This window comes from Ammodytes marinus (genome assembly GCF_949987685.1).
Source record: "Ammodytes marinus genome assembly, chromosome: 15".
Classification (NCBI taxonomy): Eukaryota; Metazoa; Chordata; class Actinopteri; order Uranoscopiformes; family Ammodytidae; genus Ammodytes; species Ammodytes marinus.
The window spans coordinates 15823602-15843689 of NC_137219.1; the positions used below are offsets into that span (position 1 = coordinate 15823602).

Consider the following 20088-nt stretch of genomic DNA (forward strand, 5'->3'; position numbering starts at 1 on the left):
ACACAACAGACTGCAGTCTAATATCAAAACAAGTGACTATTTGGTAAGAACTCCTAAATCCTTTTTGTGGTCAGACTGTTGAGTGGGCGTAAGGGGGTCAAATAAAGAAACTTGTTTTAAGTTTCAACAACTGTTATTTCCAGAAACCTTAATTCAATTTGTAAATCTAGTGAACAGGCGGGAAGCTTCAAAACTCCCACTTCCACAGAATCTCCAGGAGTTATAGCAGCGTTGCAAATACACTAAGATTGTGAGACAAATGTTTGGGGATTTAAGTAAATGTTTGACTTTCAAGGTGATCAACATTATAGGCTGTTTTTTGATAGCTCGTGGATTTAAAAAGGAGCGAACCTCTGGTGGCAATTACGGAGTTAAGTGAGCAGATATAAAGCTTTCTGTGCAAGTGCAAACAGTATCTTTTACAGGTCCTGGTTCAAAAATAAAACAGCTTTTATGAGATCTGCATGACACTCATTAAACTTCGATATAAAAAAAGGAAAAAGTTACAATGTAGCCTGTCAACTTAGTGAAAAACTTTGGAATTTGTTTTACAATGTGACCCGGGGAGGCTTCAGTCCAAATCCCTTTTCTCTTTATAGTACCAGTTGCCTGTCTGAAAATTGTACAGTCCGGATTGACGGTTAACTACTGGAAAAAAAACATTGGCAGTTTGGTGCCAGACAGTTGGCAACAAACTCAGAGGTGCCTGTCTCACCTTTGCCCCATTTTCTAAAATATCCCATATTGCCTCTGCATCATTTATGTTGTCATGTTATGAAACCGTGTTGAATAGAGCCATCAGTTAATACTTTTCCGGAGATACGTGTGTGGAGCATTTTTTTTCTCCTGTGGTGGGAGGGGTATAGGGTAATAGGAGCAGATATCCATTTCTATCCTCCTGGTAAAGCTGCTAATGTGGAAAATGCTTGACCTTGATTTTCCATGGTCGGTTGGTGGAGACACACTGTGAACAGGGGCTGAAGCTGTGCGGCGCGTTGCCGTCTATCACCCCTTCAGGACAAATAGCAGCTGAGCCGGTCCAGCGGGCCTCGTGGCCAGGTCACCGCCTGGAGGACCATGAAGGACGAGAGACCATGCATGGAGCCTGGGCCAACGGCTACAGAGCAGTGCTGAATCCAGGGTGAGGGGCCAGGAAAATTGAAAGGGAGGGGAGAAAAAATGGGGGAGAGAAGGAGGAAGAAAGCTGCGGGTGAAAAGCCAAGATGATCTATCACACACATTAACCCCTCATTCAGCTTTTTCTTTCGTCAGGACTTCTAAGAGCCAACTATAACAGGAATACATACTCAGAGTTTAACAAGAATGCAGGTCGCAGAGGGCACAATCTCCATCCCACCTCCTATTTAGACTTTACTGCCTGTATTGATTTATACAGTGATTGATTTGCTGTGATTTTGAAAATGTTAAGGCTGCATCTGGAAAATGACTACAAGGCCCCACATGTTTGGAAAAAAGTATGTTTTGCAGAAAGTTATGGCAAGTTCTTATTTGACCTAATTGGCTGCCAGCATGATCCACCCTTTGAAACGGCTCCAGTGGTATCTTGCAGTGGCGTGACATCATTCCTTGTATTGTTCATAGGAGACACATTTAAATCAGACATCAAGAGACAGAAGGGCTACACCACAACATTCAATGATGAAGCGGAGTATTTAGAAATCATCTACGGAATCGAGCAGTATATTTTCCAAGCGAACAGCGTTAAAATCGTTAGCCAGTGCTTGTTTCAACAGCCCACCATGGCTGTCGTCAATGAAACCGTTTTTAATGTGATAAACTACAACCACAAATTCACACAAATACACAGGAATCTTTCTTTCTCTATTTACACTTTTCTGTCTGAACCAACTCCCTCGGTCAAACAAATTTCAGTTTCAATGTAAATGAGGGAGAATAAATACAGGAGGGATAACCTGGTTATTAGGTAATGCATCCTGGTTTTAGATAGCAGAAAAGGTTCCTTCAGTTCACAGTCCCTGATACGAAGTAATACATGAGAATACAGCTTTGCTATTTGTGTATTTTACCGTAGGTGGAACTAGGAGGGCAACATCTGCCTCTCAGTCTACCTTTTTTAAATGACTACCTCAGAAACCAGTGTCCTCAGTTTATTACCAGCAGAAAACACAAATCTGTCCCGCAAACCCCTGCTGACTAACCCCAAACATCAGGCACAAGACAAGGAAGCTTCTGACCTCAGCCAACAACATATTTAGCCCCCATCAACTGAGGCAGAAAACCAACCTTTTGACCCCCTCTTAAATCTCACAGGACCATGCTGATCATATTACTGACTCATACAGTTAATCAACAACACCTAAAATATGGGAAGATGAATTTAGTCGTTTTTTGTTTCTACAGTATGACCTCTGACATGAGGCTTGAATTCATTTGATGCAGTTGGCACCCGGTTGGTTATCCTACCACTGGGAGTCCATCCATATCACAGACTTTGCTGTAATTGATATGACATATAATGTGTTTCTGCACCAAAGCCAAAACCGCTTGTCCTCTGTCAAAGCTTTTCAGATGGGGCAAAGGCCCAAAGGGGTCATTTGTAAAAGGGAAGTACTTCATCTAATCTTTGTTACAGTTTTCTTGCAGATTTCTTTTCCCGCTGACATCCCAGGCAGCTTAAAGCCTTTGTTAAATTAACAACTCACACCCACGAATGAATGAGCCGATCATTCAGCTGTGAAGTAATGCAGGGCTGATGTGTTGCCAGTGCTATGACATGCATCAGAAACATAGCCAATGGGGGCTAAAGTATGTCTAACTTGAACTTGTTCCTGGATTGCTCCTCTACTTAAAAGCGCAGATGGAGTTGAAAGATTATTCTTTTGTCCCCACTAATATGCAACAATGCTGTGAGAGGTGCAATTCCCAGTTGTTGTGTTTTTCAAGCCAGTACCCGCAACACCCATATTAAAAAGAATACAAGGATGAATATCATGAAAAGGCAAAGTGGAAGTGCATGTCTTAAATAACGCCCATGTGACCTACTTCTAATACCCAGCTGACAGCACCTCATTCATGCAAGCTGGGGAAAGACACTGTAGTGCTTGGTTTAAGCACATTACATTTATCCTGCTCTATCTTCCAACTGTTTCCTCTTGTTGCATGAATGCCTGTTTTATGTACAACGCTCAATCTCTTACGAAGCACGATGTAGGTCCAATTACAGTAATACTTCCCAGGAAAAGTTGTCATGTTCAATGAAGAAAAAGTACATTAATAAAGCACATAATTTCAGCTTTTTATGAAGTGGTTCTCTGCCAAACAAACCTCCCTTTTTTTCAAATGTTCCCCCTGTTGCCCGGTCTGAACAATGTCAGTATTATGTTAGCTCCTAGGCAAAGAGGAAGGAGAGCTGAGGGGCTTTGATACAAATGGCAAAAGGTACCTAACGAAGAGATTGACATTCCTTGTTGGTGCTCTCCATTGAAAGTCATCACAGAGACCGATTCACATGGATCACTTAAAATTCTGGAGGCGTGGTGAAGAATACACTGTTGATACTTGCTTATAATGAAAGCCCTACATTCTGGGTGTAATGATACTGTTTGGCTTTCTAATGGGTACACTTGAACTATGACCCGTCACCAGCTCAACAGTGATGAGGCAGTCACTTCCAACTAAACAGATGCAAATGCTCTCTCATGGGACGTTTGCGCTGACAGGTATAGCATCAGATGTGTGTTCAGCAACTTCAAAACATTTGCTTCACAGTTATAAACTAAATAAAAAAACATCTAGGAAATGGAGCAATTAAGACAAATTAAATCCACCTTGAGCTTCATTTGTCAAACACGCACAAGCATACAAGCAGTTTTTTTTCAGTGTAATTACAAGGCTTGAATATTGTTATTGTTACTGTGACCATGTGCTTTTTTTGTTGCAAGAAGCTGTGCAGTGTAATGCAGTTATATTTCTGCTCTGCATTTGAAAGATGATAGGAGTGGCTTGGTTGTCATGCCAGAGTTTTCAAAGGACTCTTTGTGTAGAAGCGTCGTTCATAGCCAGAGACATCCTCCTGGTATTTATTCTAGAGTTCCTCCAGATGCGGCAAATTGTATCAAATTGGGCCACATTATGGCCCACTTTCATAACATGGATAGATGCTCCACAGATCTTCCCTGATTTCTTGCCACGAGTTTCTGCAGCTTACGGTATGATATCACATCAGCAAGAGCAAAGAGGTCTAAAGACTAAAAGTAATGAATAAACATTAAAAATGATTAGGTAAGGGGCGCCCTTAGCTCAGTTGGTAGGGCGTCCCCCCCATGGGCCTCGGCCAGCAGCAGACCCGGGTTCGATTCCAGCCCGTGGTCGTTCTCTGCATGTCACTCCCCTCTCTACCCCATTTCAACTCTGTCTCTACACTATCAATAAAGCATAAAAATGCCAAAAAATAACTTAAAAAATAAAGAAAATTGTTAGGTAAAGCTTAACCCAGCCGGACTGGTACATAAGAATGTCACTACGCAAACTAAAGGAATTAAACAGTTGCGGAAATGAGCTAAAATGAATGTATGAATGGTTAAACAATGGATTGCTTAATTGTAGTTGAAATAGTTAGCTGGATAAATAAAGGATAAAGACTTACAGGTCCTTCTCATATACAGTCATATGAAAAAGTTTGGGAACCCCTCTCAGCCGGCATTATAATTGACTCTGCTTTCACAAATAAAATATAAAAGTGGTATGTCTTTAATTTACTAGGAACAGCTAAGTACTGGGATGTTTTCCAAACAAAGATTTTTTGAAAAGCAGTATTTGGTTGTATGAAATAAAATAAAATGTGAAAAACTGGCTGTGCAAAAATATAGGAACCCTTGTGGTTTTGTTGATTTTAATGCCTGTAACAGCATGTAAAACTGATGACTTTAAACACAAAGTTGGTTGGATTATGTTGTTAAGCCTTGAACCTCATAGAAATGTCTGTTTAATCATGAGAAAATGTATTTTAGGTGCCTAAATGCAAGTTGCACTTCTCTTTGACTCTCTGCTGAAGTGAGACAGAATGGGATCATCAAAACAGCTCCCAAAAGATCTGAAAAACAAAGATTGTTCATTGTCATGGTTTAGGGGAAGGCTACAAGAAGCTTTCCCAAAGGTTTCAATTGTCAATTTCGACTGTAGGGAACGTTGTCAGGAAATGGAAGGACACAGGCATAGTGGCAGTTAAACCCAGGCATGGCAGACCAAGAAAAAAACAGGAGCGGCATAGGTGGAGGATTGTGAGAATGGTTGCACACAACCCACAGATCACCTCCAAAGACCTGCAAGAACATCTGGCTGCAGATTGTGTATCTGTACATCGTTCAACAATTCAGCGCAATTTGCACCAAAACATCTGCTTTTTATAAAGACCAAATAACTTAATTTTTGTCTCATCAGTCCAAAGCATTTTCTTCCAATATGAAGCTGGCTTGTCTAAATGAGCGTTCGCATAGTCAATGCAACTGTATCTGTGGCGTGGGCGCAGAAAGGGCTTCCTTCTCATCACCCGGCCATACAGATGTTTTGGTGCAAATTGCACGGAATTGTAGAACCATGTACAGATACACAATCTGCAGCCAGATGTTCTTGCAGGTCTTTGGAGGTGATCTTTGGGTTGTGTGCAACCATTCTCACAATCCGCCGCATATGCCGCTCTTGTACTTTTCTTGGTCTGCTAGACCTGGGTTTAACTGCAACTGTGCCTGTGTCCTTCCATTCCCTGACAACGTTCCTTACAGTAGAAATTGACAATTGAAACCTTTGGGAAAGCTTCTTGTAGCCTTCCCCTAAACCATGACAATGAATAATCTTTGTTTTTAAGATCTTTTGGGAGCTGTCTTGATGATCACATTCTGTCTCACTTCTGCAGAGAGTCAAAGAGAAGTGGAACTTGCATTTAGGCACCTAAAATACCTTTTATCATGATTAAACAGACCTTTATATGAGGTTCAAGGCTTAACAACATAATCCAACCAATTTTGTGTTTAAAGTCCTCAGTTTTACATGCTGTTACATGCATTAAAATCAGCAAGACCACAGGGGTTCCCATATTTTTGCACAGCCAGTTTTTCACATTTTATTTAATTTCATAAAACTAAATACTGCTTTTCAAAAAATCTTTGTTTGGAAAACGTCCCAGTACTTAGCTGTTCCTGGTAAATTAAAGACATACCACTTTTATCTTTTTTGTGTGAAAGCAGAGTCAATTATAATGCCGGCTGAGAGGGGTTCCCAAACTTTTTCATATGACTGTAATTAGCATATTGTGATAAAGTTCAATATTTTCTGTAATGTACTGATAAACACTAGACTTTCATATATTTTAGATTCATTACACACAACTGAAGTAGTTAAAGCCTTTTATTGTTTTAATATTGATGATTTTGGCAAAAAAGTAAAGAAAAACCAAAAATCCCTATCTCAAAAAATTAGCATATTTCATCCAACCAATAAAAGAAAAGTGTTTTTAATACAAAAAAGTCAACCTTCAAATAATTATGTTCAGTTATGCACTCAATACTTGGTCGGGAATCCTTTCGCAGAAATGACTGCTTCAATGCGGCGTGGCATGGAGGCAATCAGCCTGTGGCACTGCTGAGGTGTTATGGAGGCCCAGGATGCTTCAATAGCGGCCTTAAGCTCATCCACAGTGTTGGGTCTGGTGTCTCTCAACTTCCTCTTCACAATATCCCACAGATTCTCTATGGGGTTCAGGTCAGGAGAGTTGGCAGGCCAATTGAGCACAGTAATACCATGGTCAGTAAACCATTTACCAGTGGTTTTGGCACTCTGAGCAGGTGCCAGGTCTTGTTGAAAAATTAAATCTTCATCTCCATAAAGCTTTTCAGCAGATGGAAGCATGAAGTGCTCCAAAATCTCCTGATAGCTAGCTGCATTGACCCTGCCTTTGATAAAACACAGTGGACCAACACCAGCAGCTGACATGGCACCCCAGACCATCACTGACTGTGGGTACTTGACACTGGACTTCAGGCATTTTGGCATTTCCTTCTCCCCAGTCTTCCTCCAGACTCTGGCACCTTGATTTCCAAATGACATGCAAAATTTGCTTTCATCCGAAAAAAGTACTTTGGACCACTGAGCAACAGTCCAGTGCTGCTTCTCTGTAGCCCAGGTCAGGCGCTTCTGCCGCTGTTTCTGGTTCAAAAGTGGCTTGACCTGGGGAATGCGGCACCTGTAGCCCATTTCCTGCACACGCCTGTGCACGGTGGCTCTGGATGTTTCTACTCCAGACTCAGTCCACTGCTTCCGCAGGTCCCCCAAGGTCTGGAATCGGCCCTTCTCCACAATCCTAAAACAGACCTGAAATATTTCAGTTGGTGTGCAATGAATCTAAAATATATGAAAGTTCAATTATTATCATTACATTATGGAAAATAATCAACTTTATCACAATATGCTAATTATATGAGAAGGACCTGTATAATAGTTATGAACCGTTCAAATAGTCAGCTAGCTAAAGATAATGGATAAACCGTTCAAATAGTCAGCTAGCTTAAGATAATAGATACACAGTTTGATCAGCTGAATGAAGGTTATAGATAAACAGTTCACAGCTAAATGTTGATAAGCAGTAGCTTATGCTAGTTAGCAAAAGTAGTGGATAAGTAGGTGTTTGGTGTTTTGTCCTCCCAACGGTGTCTCCAAGGCAGCTGCTTAGGCTACTGTCTGTGGCTGAGAGCACTACTCAATATAATTGAATGGTCCTTCATGCTTTTAGGCTGTAGAAAGTCCTTTTTGGAAATATATGTTTTGCTTTGTAGGAAAGCTTTGCTAAAATGTAATGTTTGTACAAGGAGAACAAAATGCTGTACAATGGTTCAACCCGACAGACAAATGAAAGGGCATAAAGAGACAAAGATGCCCCTGAGCCAAAGTTAAATAAGGATATAAGATTAGAAAACACATGCCATTTGTTAACAAAATAGGAAGGTTAGTATCAAAATCTAAGCCGATTTAAATAGGACAATGTTTCAGTGTCAAGGATGGACTGACAAATCACGGTTAAACAAGAAGAGGTTTCCAAAAATACTTAGGGCCCAATTGAAAGGATTGCTGCAGTTCAATAAGGGTTGATATAGTCACATTCACTTCTATGGACTGCAAACTTCACACAAAGAGTATTTTGGTGGGGTGGGGGGGGGGGGGGGGGTGGTTACAACAACATTCTCCCCTGTCTTGCAACATGCAGGGACATTGACTAAATGGAAGTTTTATTCATTTAATTATTCTGCATTTGGGGCAAACACTTATTCAAAATGGAAATGTACTTAATTAGAAAAAAATATCATAAAATGTGATTACCAACTTTTGAAAAATACTGTAAATGGTTCAAATAAAACACAGTGTATGCGGAAAGCCGTAAACTACTGCAGTTTAATACAATAGGCCTTGCTTCATGTACAGTAAGTTAGCGATACTAACCGTTGCCTCCAAAATGAACTTCAATTGAATCAACACCCCTCATAAGTTCCAACAAAAACTAAACATTTAGAACCTTAGAACAGATGTTTTGCTATTGTTGCATGGTGCACCTAACAACCTGGCACCAGAGTGTAGATAAATAAAATAATGGGCAAATCAATGAAATTTCTAAGCAGTGGAATAAACGCAAACTTGAACACATTGAAAACATTTAGAGAATATTATTTCAACAATAACCACTTTAATGAAATGTGTTGTGTTTAATAACATCCAGTTAAAAATCCATTTAGAAGAACACATCTGGAGCATGACAGGTGGTGTTGATGAAGAGGTATTTGAGTGCATCTGACTGTGCTGTAGGGGTACATCTGCCAAAAAACACAATTATGTGATACGGAAACAGATTACGGCCCTGATGAAGGCTTTAGTACACACACACACACACACACACACACACACACACACACACACACACACACACACACACACACAGGTCACTAGCGCTTCATGGATTTGTTTGTGCATGCCCTGCTCACCTTTAAGGACATTGAGCTGGGATCAACTGACCATGATCTATGGCACCAGCCAGGCAACACGCCTGGGGGGAGGAGTGAGGCTGGTGGACAGTCATAAGACAACTGCAACCTCCTTCACTAATTAGATTTCTCATGGGTTGCAAGATGAGCTGTAATCTGCTGTGGCGCTCAGTCCAAGTCTCCACACACAGACATGATGTTTCCTTCGAGATCCAAGAAGAGTATACCTCTGTCTCATCATATTCCAAAACCTTTTTTTACACAAAAAGCATGTTCCTAGTAAAAAAAAGGTGGGTTTGTATATCTCCAATATGGTGGGAAGGAGAATGAATGGGCAGACCACTGATCGTCCTTTCTGCTGCTGTGTGTTTTGGATGGTAGTCCTGTGATGGTATTGGTGCTCGGGGAGCACTCGTTGTGAGAGAGACAGGCGTGCATCTTTGCGGGTTGAATGAGAGGAGGGAGCCAACTCTCTTTGGGTTGTTTAAGATCTTATGGGAAAAGAGAAATGTGTTATTTCCAGACAGTCAGAGGGAAAATGATGATGCAGCATGGGTGAGAGAGGGGGAGATGAATGGGATCTGTTACATAACCTGGCCAGTTTTCCAAGATTTCAGATTGAGTTTGAACTGTGAAGCTTCCCCCACCTTTTTACTGCCAGATCAAAGCATGTCTGTAAGCTTACAAATTGCCAGGATGCACGTTTTACATGGTGTACTCTATAAAAGTTTAACTGCAGCTTTGTCGATTGAATTCAAAGTGCTTCAGTGTAATTTGTCAGTGTAAAAATGATATCATAATCAGCCTACACTTAATTAATGCAAATCATAAAAGAGGCTGTATTAACTTTAGCTATCAGTGCTCTATAATCTTAGAGAAAAACATCTGGTTTCTACATGGTTATTGTAGTAACCTGTCATTAAAAATTAAAATTGAAGGTAACGATTAAGACCTCCCTCCTCCCCCCCCTTAAAAAGACACAGAAACATGATGTAACTTGGCAGAGAAAGTGCGTGTGGGCACATGGACCGAGCGGTGCCGTGAGTGAAGCAACAATAATACAGCCGACAAGGGGGAGTTTCTTCTTGCAAAGCGCATGCAATCCCTACACAAATTCCCGGTGACTTCAGAATCCAAGGAGGTGGTGATATTCATGGGAGCACGATTCAAACTCTCTCACTTGGAGTAGGAGAACAGCCTCAGCAGCCCCTGGAGCCAGCGCGTTGCACTCTTTTGCGCCTATTTTCTTGTTCAACATAAACTAGAACAGATGGAATAATGTTTGCTTGAATTATTATTTTTTTCACCGCTTGGAAGGAAAAAAGCTTAGAGTTTCTCACTTGGACTGAAGTTTGGTGCTGATTTGACAACCTGGAGACATTCTGCGCAAAGTCTTACCTGGGCATTATGAAGAGGTATCCAGGTTTTTTTCAGTCTTGGGAGAGGGTGCCTTCTTGCTGAAATTGTGTAGCTTTTTCCTTTTTCTTTCTTTATTTATTTTTTAAAATTTGCTCATATTTAAGTGGCTCTTGAGAAAACTGTAACGCGATCTGCCCTTTTACGCGGTAGTTTCAAAACTTTGCATGCCCAAAATGGACCGTGCAGGATTAGTTGTTTTAATGGTTCTGAGCGTTGCGCTGGTGCGAATTGGTGACAGTCAAAATGATGGAGCAGGTGGCAGGAAAGTGGGTGCAGGGGCAGGCCGGGCGGTAGGGGACCAGCAGCAGCAGCAGCCCCGTGAGAGCAGTCAAGGTCACTCGCCAAGGGGACCAGGAGGGGACGGTGCATCTTCGCGACATTCCGGTGAAAATATTCCTGGAAACGGCCACTCTGGAATTCTGGTCCGGCTGCCCAGGGCCACATCCTCCCAAGGGGATGGCAGCCGGCGCATACCTATAGCAGGACCGGTCCATGCTGCTGGCGCCACCCGGGAAGACCTCGTCTCTGCGCCGCGGGAAGGTGCGCTGCGCACCGCCAGACAGACGGCCAGCCAGCAGCACAGAGCCAAAGCCAACCGCAGGGTGAGCAGCAAGCCCAGCTCCACCAGCACGAGGAGACTTGTTGGGTAAGAGTGACAGCCAAGTGCTCTACAGTCCGTTACAAAAAAAAGTTTTACTTTGCTCTATCAAGCTGTTGAAGCCATTCAGATTGACTGTGTTCGCAGAGCTTTACAAATAATTTGTGTGACCTATTTTCCTGTAGTCCATGTGGTTTACTGTAGAGTGGTGGTGTCCCACTTTAGCCGAATTTCTCTTCCTGTAAGGCAAACCAAGAGATGATGTAACAAAAAACACAACAACAACCCACAGAGTTGCTTCATAGTATTACTAAGCTGTTTGGATACAGTGCATGAAACCATTTCCCTATAGGGTTAAGAGCTGCACTCCAATTCAATATGAATTACTATAATGCATGTATTTTGTCATCAGGGTCATGGCAGGACATGGAATAATAGTTGTGGTTAAACACTGTGCAGATTACATGGCTGATATAATGGCAGATTATAATGAACAGCAAATGTATATGAATGGGTGAACTGCATTTGAACTATTTTGAGTCTAATGCAGCACTGCATTATCACCATTTCCTCCCATTACTACACATTACAGTATATTTAAATCGTGGTAGGAAAGTGGCTGCAGAATACTTCAATATGTGTGCCCCAGTTTTTTATTTTTTTGCTGTTGCCTCTAGCCATGTATTGTAGTGGCTCAACCGGAGCCTTGGCTGGTGAACATTTGCAAATTTGCTTAGTGATCAGAAACACCTGTTTTTCCAATGGTCCTCTCTTGCTGCTGCAAAGCCCTGTGTTTTTTTACTCTGTTAAACTCCAAACAGGACAAAGGGTTGTTTCCATATTAGAGGCCTTTCTATTTTGGTTAAATGAACCTTTGTGCATTCAATCCTGTTTGTTCCATATGGACACAGCGTGACACACACTGAAGGGCAGTGTGTTTACATAGTAATCAGAAGGGGATTCCAATGGCTCACCTTGGGTGGAAATGTAAATGAAATATCTCATTTGTATGTCACAGCAGCAACTCTTACCTTAAGGAAATGGATCATTTATAAGGCCTATTTAAGGGAAACATTTTACAAGCAATAGGAGGATTTAGCCAAATGGTTCGCCATATGTATGTAAAATGTGTCTGCACCTGCCTTGACCATGATAAAAATTAGTAATTGAGTACATTTAAGTTCATGCCCTGAGTCTGCCCCCTGCCCACCTGCTAGATATTGTTACTTTCTTCTGCTCAGATGACTTAGAGGTGCTAGACTATGAAAAATAGCACTGACGAAAAATGATGGACAGGCATGTTGTCCAGAATCTACGTTTTACTGACTGTGTCCATGGAATAAGTGTGTTATATCGTTCATCATCAGCATTCCTTAGTCTATCACACATGCATTTCTGAACACATCCGTCAGCCAGCCAGTTGCACTGATGCATGTCTAGTAAAGAGCGGTGGATAAAGAAAATAGTTGCGTGTAGTATTAGATCCAACATGCTTTATTGCAGTGCAGGGCGAAAGCTTTGCTAGACGTTGCCAAAAACACATATTCCTGCTGAATGAATGTGGTTCTTTTAGTTTCAAAAGAAGCATTAAGGGCGTTTTACATAAATGTGTCAGAACATTACCTTATAGTAGTCTGCGTGGTGACTTTTTACACTGTGATTCATTAGCGTGACATGAATCATCCGCATGCTTGTTAAGAAAAGGGTTTTTCATGACACATTTCCTCCTGAAATTCCCACTCAGCTTACCCTTTTACTGTACCCCACGGCACTGGTCATGCTGGGTTCACTTAACTCCCCCCCTTTACATCCGTGTTGACTCTGTATGACTCCACTTCTGTTTGCAGTGCACCTGTCAGACGTTTGACTGGGCCAGATAGCTCCATGGTGGAATAGTAATCCACTGCATAATGTTGGGGTTTTGAAGTAATATAACTAGGTGTGAACATGGTGTTATATATATTTTAACCTGGGGCATGATCCTAATTATGTTGTATAGAGTTCTCCATTACATGTTATATATATATATATATATATATATATATATACACACTTGGTGGGATTTGAATGTGATGACTTATGGCTTTTGGCACGGAGCTGGCCTGATGTGTTTGATTTATGACAAAGCTAAGCCTGCCAGAGGCAGAGGGCCCAAACAACTGCATGTTATCCCTGTGACGCCTCAGTAAGACTAGCTGTATCTAATGACCGCAATCCGACTGAGGTCAGTGAGTCAATTCCTGTTATCTTCTCAAATCACCATGAGTCAGACATCCATTTACTGTAATATTTTGTGAAAAGATGATGGGGCACAGACCCATGCCAGCACGTCGACTGTTTCCCTGAAGTTGCTCTTGCGGTCTGGTGCCTTTTCATCTATCTTGCTGCAGAAAATTGGCCGTGCCCGCAAGCGCAGATTAAATAGTGCAAAAGAATCCAGTTGTAACTGTTAAAAATGTGTCATCTCTCATTTGCTCAGGGATTTATACAAAATACAGGGTGCTTTTCGTGTCCCGTGTGTCTCACAAAAATCTTTTCGAGGATCAAATAACTACTTCTTTGTTTTTGCTCTGGAATCTCACATAACAGATAGAGACTTGTGGGTCCACACATTCCGATAGAGTTTTGCGACTTTCCCTGAAATCTTTATCGAAGAAAATGCAATTATAGCGCAATCTCATATCATATCAATAGGCCAGCCACATCAGAATGATATAAAATTGTCAAAACAGTTGAATCAGTTATTGCTCTATGGATTATGAAGAGGCCCTATGTAGTCATGTATGCTTGAAACAGTACCGTCAGTGTCTTATTTCACCCTGATTGTATATGTCTTCTTTTATTCAGGGCTAATGTCTGTGGAGGTCAGCAGTGCTGCTCAGGCTGGGCTTTGGCACCAGGAACCAATCGCTGCATAAAACGTAAGTAAATACTGTGACTGTCCCATGTATATTCTAAATATATGTAATTTTCTAGAATACTATTTCACTTAGATACTAAAGACGACAATTATATTCTTTGCAAACTTGGGTCTTAAGGTGTTTTTGAAGTCTTAAAGCGGCACACAAGCACACAGACATGCATTATGCAAATTGGAATTCCCTGAACTAGTAAACTTCGTAGACAGAGAGGCGATACACTCTTATGCACACAGGCTGAGAAATAACATTGTAAATGGCCACTAATGACTATCCTGTCAAGCGGAATTGCCCAGTGAAAGTTTTCCGAGGGTGTTACTGCCCCCATGGTCATGTTCCTTGTGTGGTGTTTTGCCATTTCTTGTCATGTCATGATCCTCACATGGAAATTACCACCACTTAGCACTTGGCTCTCTCTCTGACGCAAGCTCTTAATTATGGGTGGAACGGCTTCTTCTTTTATTTGACCACAGCCGTATTGGATATCCTAACTGCCAGGTAATTAAAAGTGGAGTGGAAGGCTCACTGTGAAGAAATTATCGGCCACTTCTTTTAACGCTTGGCTGACAAAATAACTTTTTCAAAGCATTGATAATGTTCTGGAACTGGGCTAGTATGTCGGGGTCTGATCATTGACATATTCTTGATTGAGGGCCCCAGTTTAATTCAGAAGTGGCTTGCAGCTTACACCAGATTTGCTCTTTGCATGTCATGTTTCAATTTCACGTTTATGACCACCATTGTTTGCTGCGGACCGAAATAACAGGTTTGAATTGGAGCTGTTTTGGAAAGGGTTATCTTTAAATTTTACGAGTGAAGTAAAACCAACAGCAGCTGGCATTTAATCACAAACACAGTAACTTCTCTTTTGGTTTTACCGAGTCCCACTACCCTCTATCTATTTATCCTTCCTCTCCTTTTTCAACTTGTTTACTTTTTTCTCAGTTTGCTCTTCTCAGCTAATTATCTCCCTCTCTTTCTCCCCCTCTCAAACACACACACACACACACACACACACACACACACACACACACACCCACACACACACACGCACACACACACACACACACACACGCACACACACACACGCACACACACACACACACACACACACACACACACACACACACACACACACACACACACACACACACAGACAGTTAACACACATTTCAGCCAGTCAATTACACAACAGGCTGATTGGCCCCAGCAGCCTCCTAATTAGATCTCCTTCCCTCTTGCCCAGTGCAAAGCCTCCTTCCATTTTCTCTCAAGTCCCAGCTAAAGGCACACTTACCGGGGGTGTAAATTACATCTAACGCGGGGCTGCAGTTACCCAAATTAAAAGGGTAAATACTTTTAATCTGCCAGAAGGTAACAGGTCCAGCCTAACGCGCCTGGTGTTAAACAAGGCAGTGCATCTGAGCAGGCCGGCCGGGGGTCTGTCCAACCATCTGGACCCTCTTACGGCTTGGCCCTCACCCAGGTCTGACTGGAGGCTGTGCTATCATCAGCTGAGTGAAGCCCCACGGCCGGCAAGGTGCCAACACAAAGGGCCCAAGACTGGAGCTGTGTGACTGGAAGCCCCCACGTAGAAAAAGACCTCCGAGGAGGAATAAACAGGCTCAGGCTATCTTTATTCCGTCCCCTGTCTGAGAGCCAGGCTGCTTTATTAAGGGGATGGCAGCATGAGAAAACATGTTCGCAGTTGGGAAAAGAAAAGGAACAAACCTGACGGCTGGGAACATAAGTAAAAACATATCGTGGGTCTAGGAAAAAAGTTTTGCCGTAGGGATTGAAGTAATGTGTCTAATATTAAAAGTGTCAGCTGTAGCCTTCATCCGTGAGGCTTGATTGGATGTTTAGAGTTATGGCTTCCTAACAATACCTCCTTGTTCGACGACAGCTTGATGTCAGCGCATATACATGACAGGAATTGGATCACTAGTTATCCAGGGAGGGTGCCCTACATGTCTTTGGAAATGTGTTTATTGAAACGGTTTACGTCTGGGTCTCCTTGGGCCTGGTTGGAGATTGTTGTCTGGCTCTCTAAAAAGCTTCGGCCCTTCCCACGTCCTGGAAGTTTTGGTGCTGACTGGCTGGCCCTGTTTTCGGCTTCAGAATGGATAGTTTGCAGATTACTGTAAAGTGAATTCTCGTGCTGAAAATAGCCATTGTCGTGTGATAGAAAGCTTTTATCCATTAAGAAGAGAAACACAATGCCATGTGTATTTATTGTCTAGTTCTCTTCTAGTTAAGTTATTTGCTGTAGAAAGAAATACAACTTCATAGGTTTAATGACTGACCAACGGTGTGTGTTTGTGTGTTTGTGTGTGTGTGTGTGTGTGTGTGTGTGTGTGTATGCATGTGCGTGTGTGTATGCATGCACATGTGTGTGTGTTGTCTGGTAAACTGAGGCCAGGTTTGAGCTTGGCTGTACTTCCGTATTGCAGAATGGATCGAAGCTCCCGTCGAGATGAATGGAGCATCTAGTATTTGGGTCATCACTTACTTACTTATACTCATTCCCCACTGTGTTGAAATTCACATCTGTTCATCAAAAAGTATTGTTGCTATGATGAAGAGCAGAGGGAGGCCATATTGCTGCCTCGCCCCAGTCCAAGCCCAGCAGTAGTAGTTCTTTCTGAGTGAGAATACAAGACTGTCTGTCAGCTGCATGAATGTTACTGTTCACACTGCCTTGACACATAAACTGATTACATTTTCATGCTGAACACTACAGATGGTCCGCTTCATTTCCTTCATTTCAAATCTCTATAGAAAATATTCTACTGTTTTTTTGTGGATTCAAATGTGACTTTACCAACAGATTCAGTAAGCTGTGGGAATGTTATAGGCTACACCTGACAGTAATTACCAAAAAGAGAAAACAACAAGTTGGTTCAGTAAAATGTGTAGGCTACCGTGAGTTTGTTTTGGGAATGACCGCATAAATCTGTTTACCAAATAGTAAGCTACTTAGCTGTGGAATTAGGATGAAAGTCTGAATTGCTCGCAAGGTTTGGGATACATACAGTAACCCCTCAATTAGATGTCTTGTAGCTACACTGCATCAGTGTAGAATTACTGTTTCGAAGTTTGATTTACAACATGTCTTTGGGGGGAAAAAAACAAGATTTACGTTAGAGCTTTTAAAGCCAGTGTTGCTAATAAACAGTTAACAATAATTATAGTTGACACTTTGTTTATGTTGTTTTTGTCTGCAACGGGTATTTGGTCATAAAAGGCTAGTGGGCACATTGAAATGCTGAAGTGGTGTTGGTGCTAGATGAAAAGTTAAGAATCACCATAGTTATGATAATTCATCCTGGGGGACAAGAATGTTGTTACAAAATTTCCATCCAGGAGTTATGCGACTAAAACCGACAAATATCAACCTCATAGTGGCGCTATAGGTAAAGTAAGGGGACCACCAACATCATTTGAATCATCCCCTGGGGGAGGTTATAGGGTTAGGGTAAAGTATCTGTAGAAAATGTCTTCATAATTGAATTAACAGTTGTTGAGACATTTACGTCTGAACCAAATGTGTGGATGACTACCATCCACTAAATATGCCATATGCAACGCTGCTAGCATGGCTAAAAAGGAGTGCATTATATTAGTGTTGCTCATACTGGCAGGGTCACTATTCATCAGAGTAATGTCTTGTTGTTCTCGCTTCTCCAGTTGACATGGCTGTTTTAGTAATTGGATTAATGGCATGGTCTACCACACACGGAGTGAAAGTATGGGACAATACAGAATACTTCAGATCTGGGAACACTAGGGAAAGACTCCCTGCAGCACAGACAGGAACTGGCTTTGCATGAGCTCATGGTGCTCCCTTAAGTGCACAGGACTCTTAGATTCTTCTTCGGAATTCATTTCACCACACCACACATCACAATAGGTGGGCAAAAGCGTGCCGTACATATGGCGACATGCTGAAAATAAAGCCAACAGCAAGAGCAAGACCCTCAAAAAAGGCCAACAGATGGGCCGTGATTTAAACCGGTTGTTGTCTTAGAGAATGCAGATGAAAGGTGCATCATTCACGTGGAGGAATAAAGTTGTTTTCAGTCTCTTAAGCAGTTGGTGATTGACAAAGTGAAGCACGGTAGAGAAGAGTTTCTTTTGATTGCCTTCCAGCTTTCTTTGGCCTGCTGTGCCGCTCAGGGCCCCATCCCAACCCTAAAATAACTCCTCATGCAGAAGGTCTCTCTCCCGCTCTTGCTTAAGTCTTGCATAGCATGGTAACTTTTCCTCCATTTTCAAACAAAAGAAAATAGCATGTAGCAAGTTTACCTTCTTCCACCATGCCCCCATGTTCAGTTTGAGTGGGATAAAAGCTCCAGAGTTGATAGAACAATGTAAGTCATGTTGAGGGCTTCATTGTGAGATTTTCATAGACTTCAAAGCCAACACAATGTGGGGTTTATTTGATTGAAATGAGTGAAAAATACATAATTTGTTGAATCATTTATCACAATGCTCTTTAGATTTAATCTTAAGTGTGCAATGACTTTAATGCTGTACTTTGATAAGACATGTGTGAAACAGCTGGTAAAATACCAAGGACATACACATGTGAACGTTTTCCGACCTCTATAACAGTACCCAAAAATGCAGTTTCGTCCTCCTCACCTAATAGATACAAGCCGTGTCAGTTTGCTCTTTGTTAACCTCCCTGACACTCAACAAAATATCTGCATATAATGGACTTGTCTTACAGTAAGATTTGCAGTCAGTCAAAAACCCACCTTGAACTTTACGAAGTTGGCTCAAAAGGTATCTGCACATCAACAGCACCTCACTCTTATCTACAGTAGGCAGTGTTTTTGATGGTAGGAAGGAGATTTATCGTGCATAACTGCACCATTTACGGTTTATGGCATGCTGCCTTCATTGGCAAGTACAGTGTAAGTATCATCTGACATGCAAATTGAGGTCATGAGCCAGAGCTAAGCACATGGTGTGGTGTGTACTCAGAATCAGGGATACAAATAGTGCTGCTAAATGCGTTCGTTTTTCAGCAATGTTAATTAGGATAAAATAGGTGAAATTTGCAGTTTTTAATCCACGGCATCCCAAATTCAGGTGCACAGTTGAGAAATGACATCTCAGTTTATATAAGTGAGAGCAATATTTAACTTTTTCTGCAGCATTCAGGCATTCAAATCAGAAAACAAAGAAAAAAATTAATTTAAAAACGAGTCCCGAATACCAATGTGAACCAAGCCTTCTGAGCGGCGTCCTCTTTTATACAAAAACAGTGGAGGTCTTTAAAAGGTTGGTGTTTCTGGTGACGTCATTTAACCGGGGTTGTAATTACTGCTACACGGACAGCCGCAGAGCCCTCCTTTAAATGTCTTGTGTGGATTTGTGGGGGTTGCACAGTTCACAGTTCAGGAGCACAACACTCCCCTGGAAGCCCTGTAGAGACTTATGGCCCATTAGCCAGAACCTGTAATCAATACACACCCCATCTTCCGAAAAACCCATCATTAACATAGACGCTGGACGGCTCGCTCTCAGCTTGAGTCTCCAAACCAGGAGTGCTGCTTTCTCCACTCCAGCTGGTGTGTCTGCTTGTATGTTGCAATTGAGTCCTGTTTTGGCCTCCCGCGCCACATGTTTTTCTAATTGCTACCATAGACAAAAGTGTGGTAAAAATGAAGTACGACTAACTAAGCGTCTGGAACCTAGACGTCTTCCTTTAGGATTCCTTTTTCTGTTTAGTTTGTGTCTTTGTTCATGTAAACAATTAAGAAATCAGTAGAACCAAAGAGTTGAATATTTTTCAATAATGCTTGCAAAAAAGTTCATGAGGTCTCGCCGATCCCTCAGCAGTGAGCCTAGAAAGCAGGAGTGGGCTGGATTGACACTTGCAAAGCAACATAAACAACAAGCACCCCTCTCCTTCAGTCACACACGCTCAGTGAGGCCACAGTGTTGTTAAGGCCCCCCGTAGCCGACCATACATCATAGCACCCTCCTGCTTACAGTCCATATGGAAGTTGTTGGGATGTGATCCCTCAGGAGGATGGGGTTTGTGGCTTTTTGGTGAACACCACGTCTCAGAGTCAGCTTTACAAGTTAGGGCACACGCCCCCAGATGCAGATATCCTCCACGTAGAGCCCCAGC

The 20088-nt window shown here is 42.0% G+C and overlaps 1 protein-coding gene across 4 annotated transcripts in view; it reads left to right on the top strand.

Moving 5' to 3' along the window:
- The first annotated feature begins 10165 nt into the window (after window positions 1–10165).
- The window catches only part of LOC307262246 (latent-transforming growth factor beta-binding protein 2-like), an 86590-nt gene continuing 76667 nt past the window's right edge, over window positions 10166–20088 (top strand). For all 4 annotated transcript variants that reach the window (XM_080043065.1, XM_080043067.1, XM_080043066.1 and 1 more), the window contains exons 1-2: window positions 10166–11070; window positions 13870–13943. In XM_080043065.1, coding sequence (XP_079899191.1) covers window positions 10589–11070; window positions 13870–13943 — 556 coding nt within the window. In that variant the 5' untranslated portion in view covers window positions 10166–10588. The remainder of the gene's footprint in view (window positions 11071–13869; window positions 13944–20088) is intronic.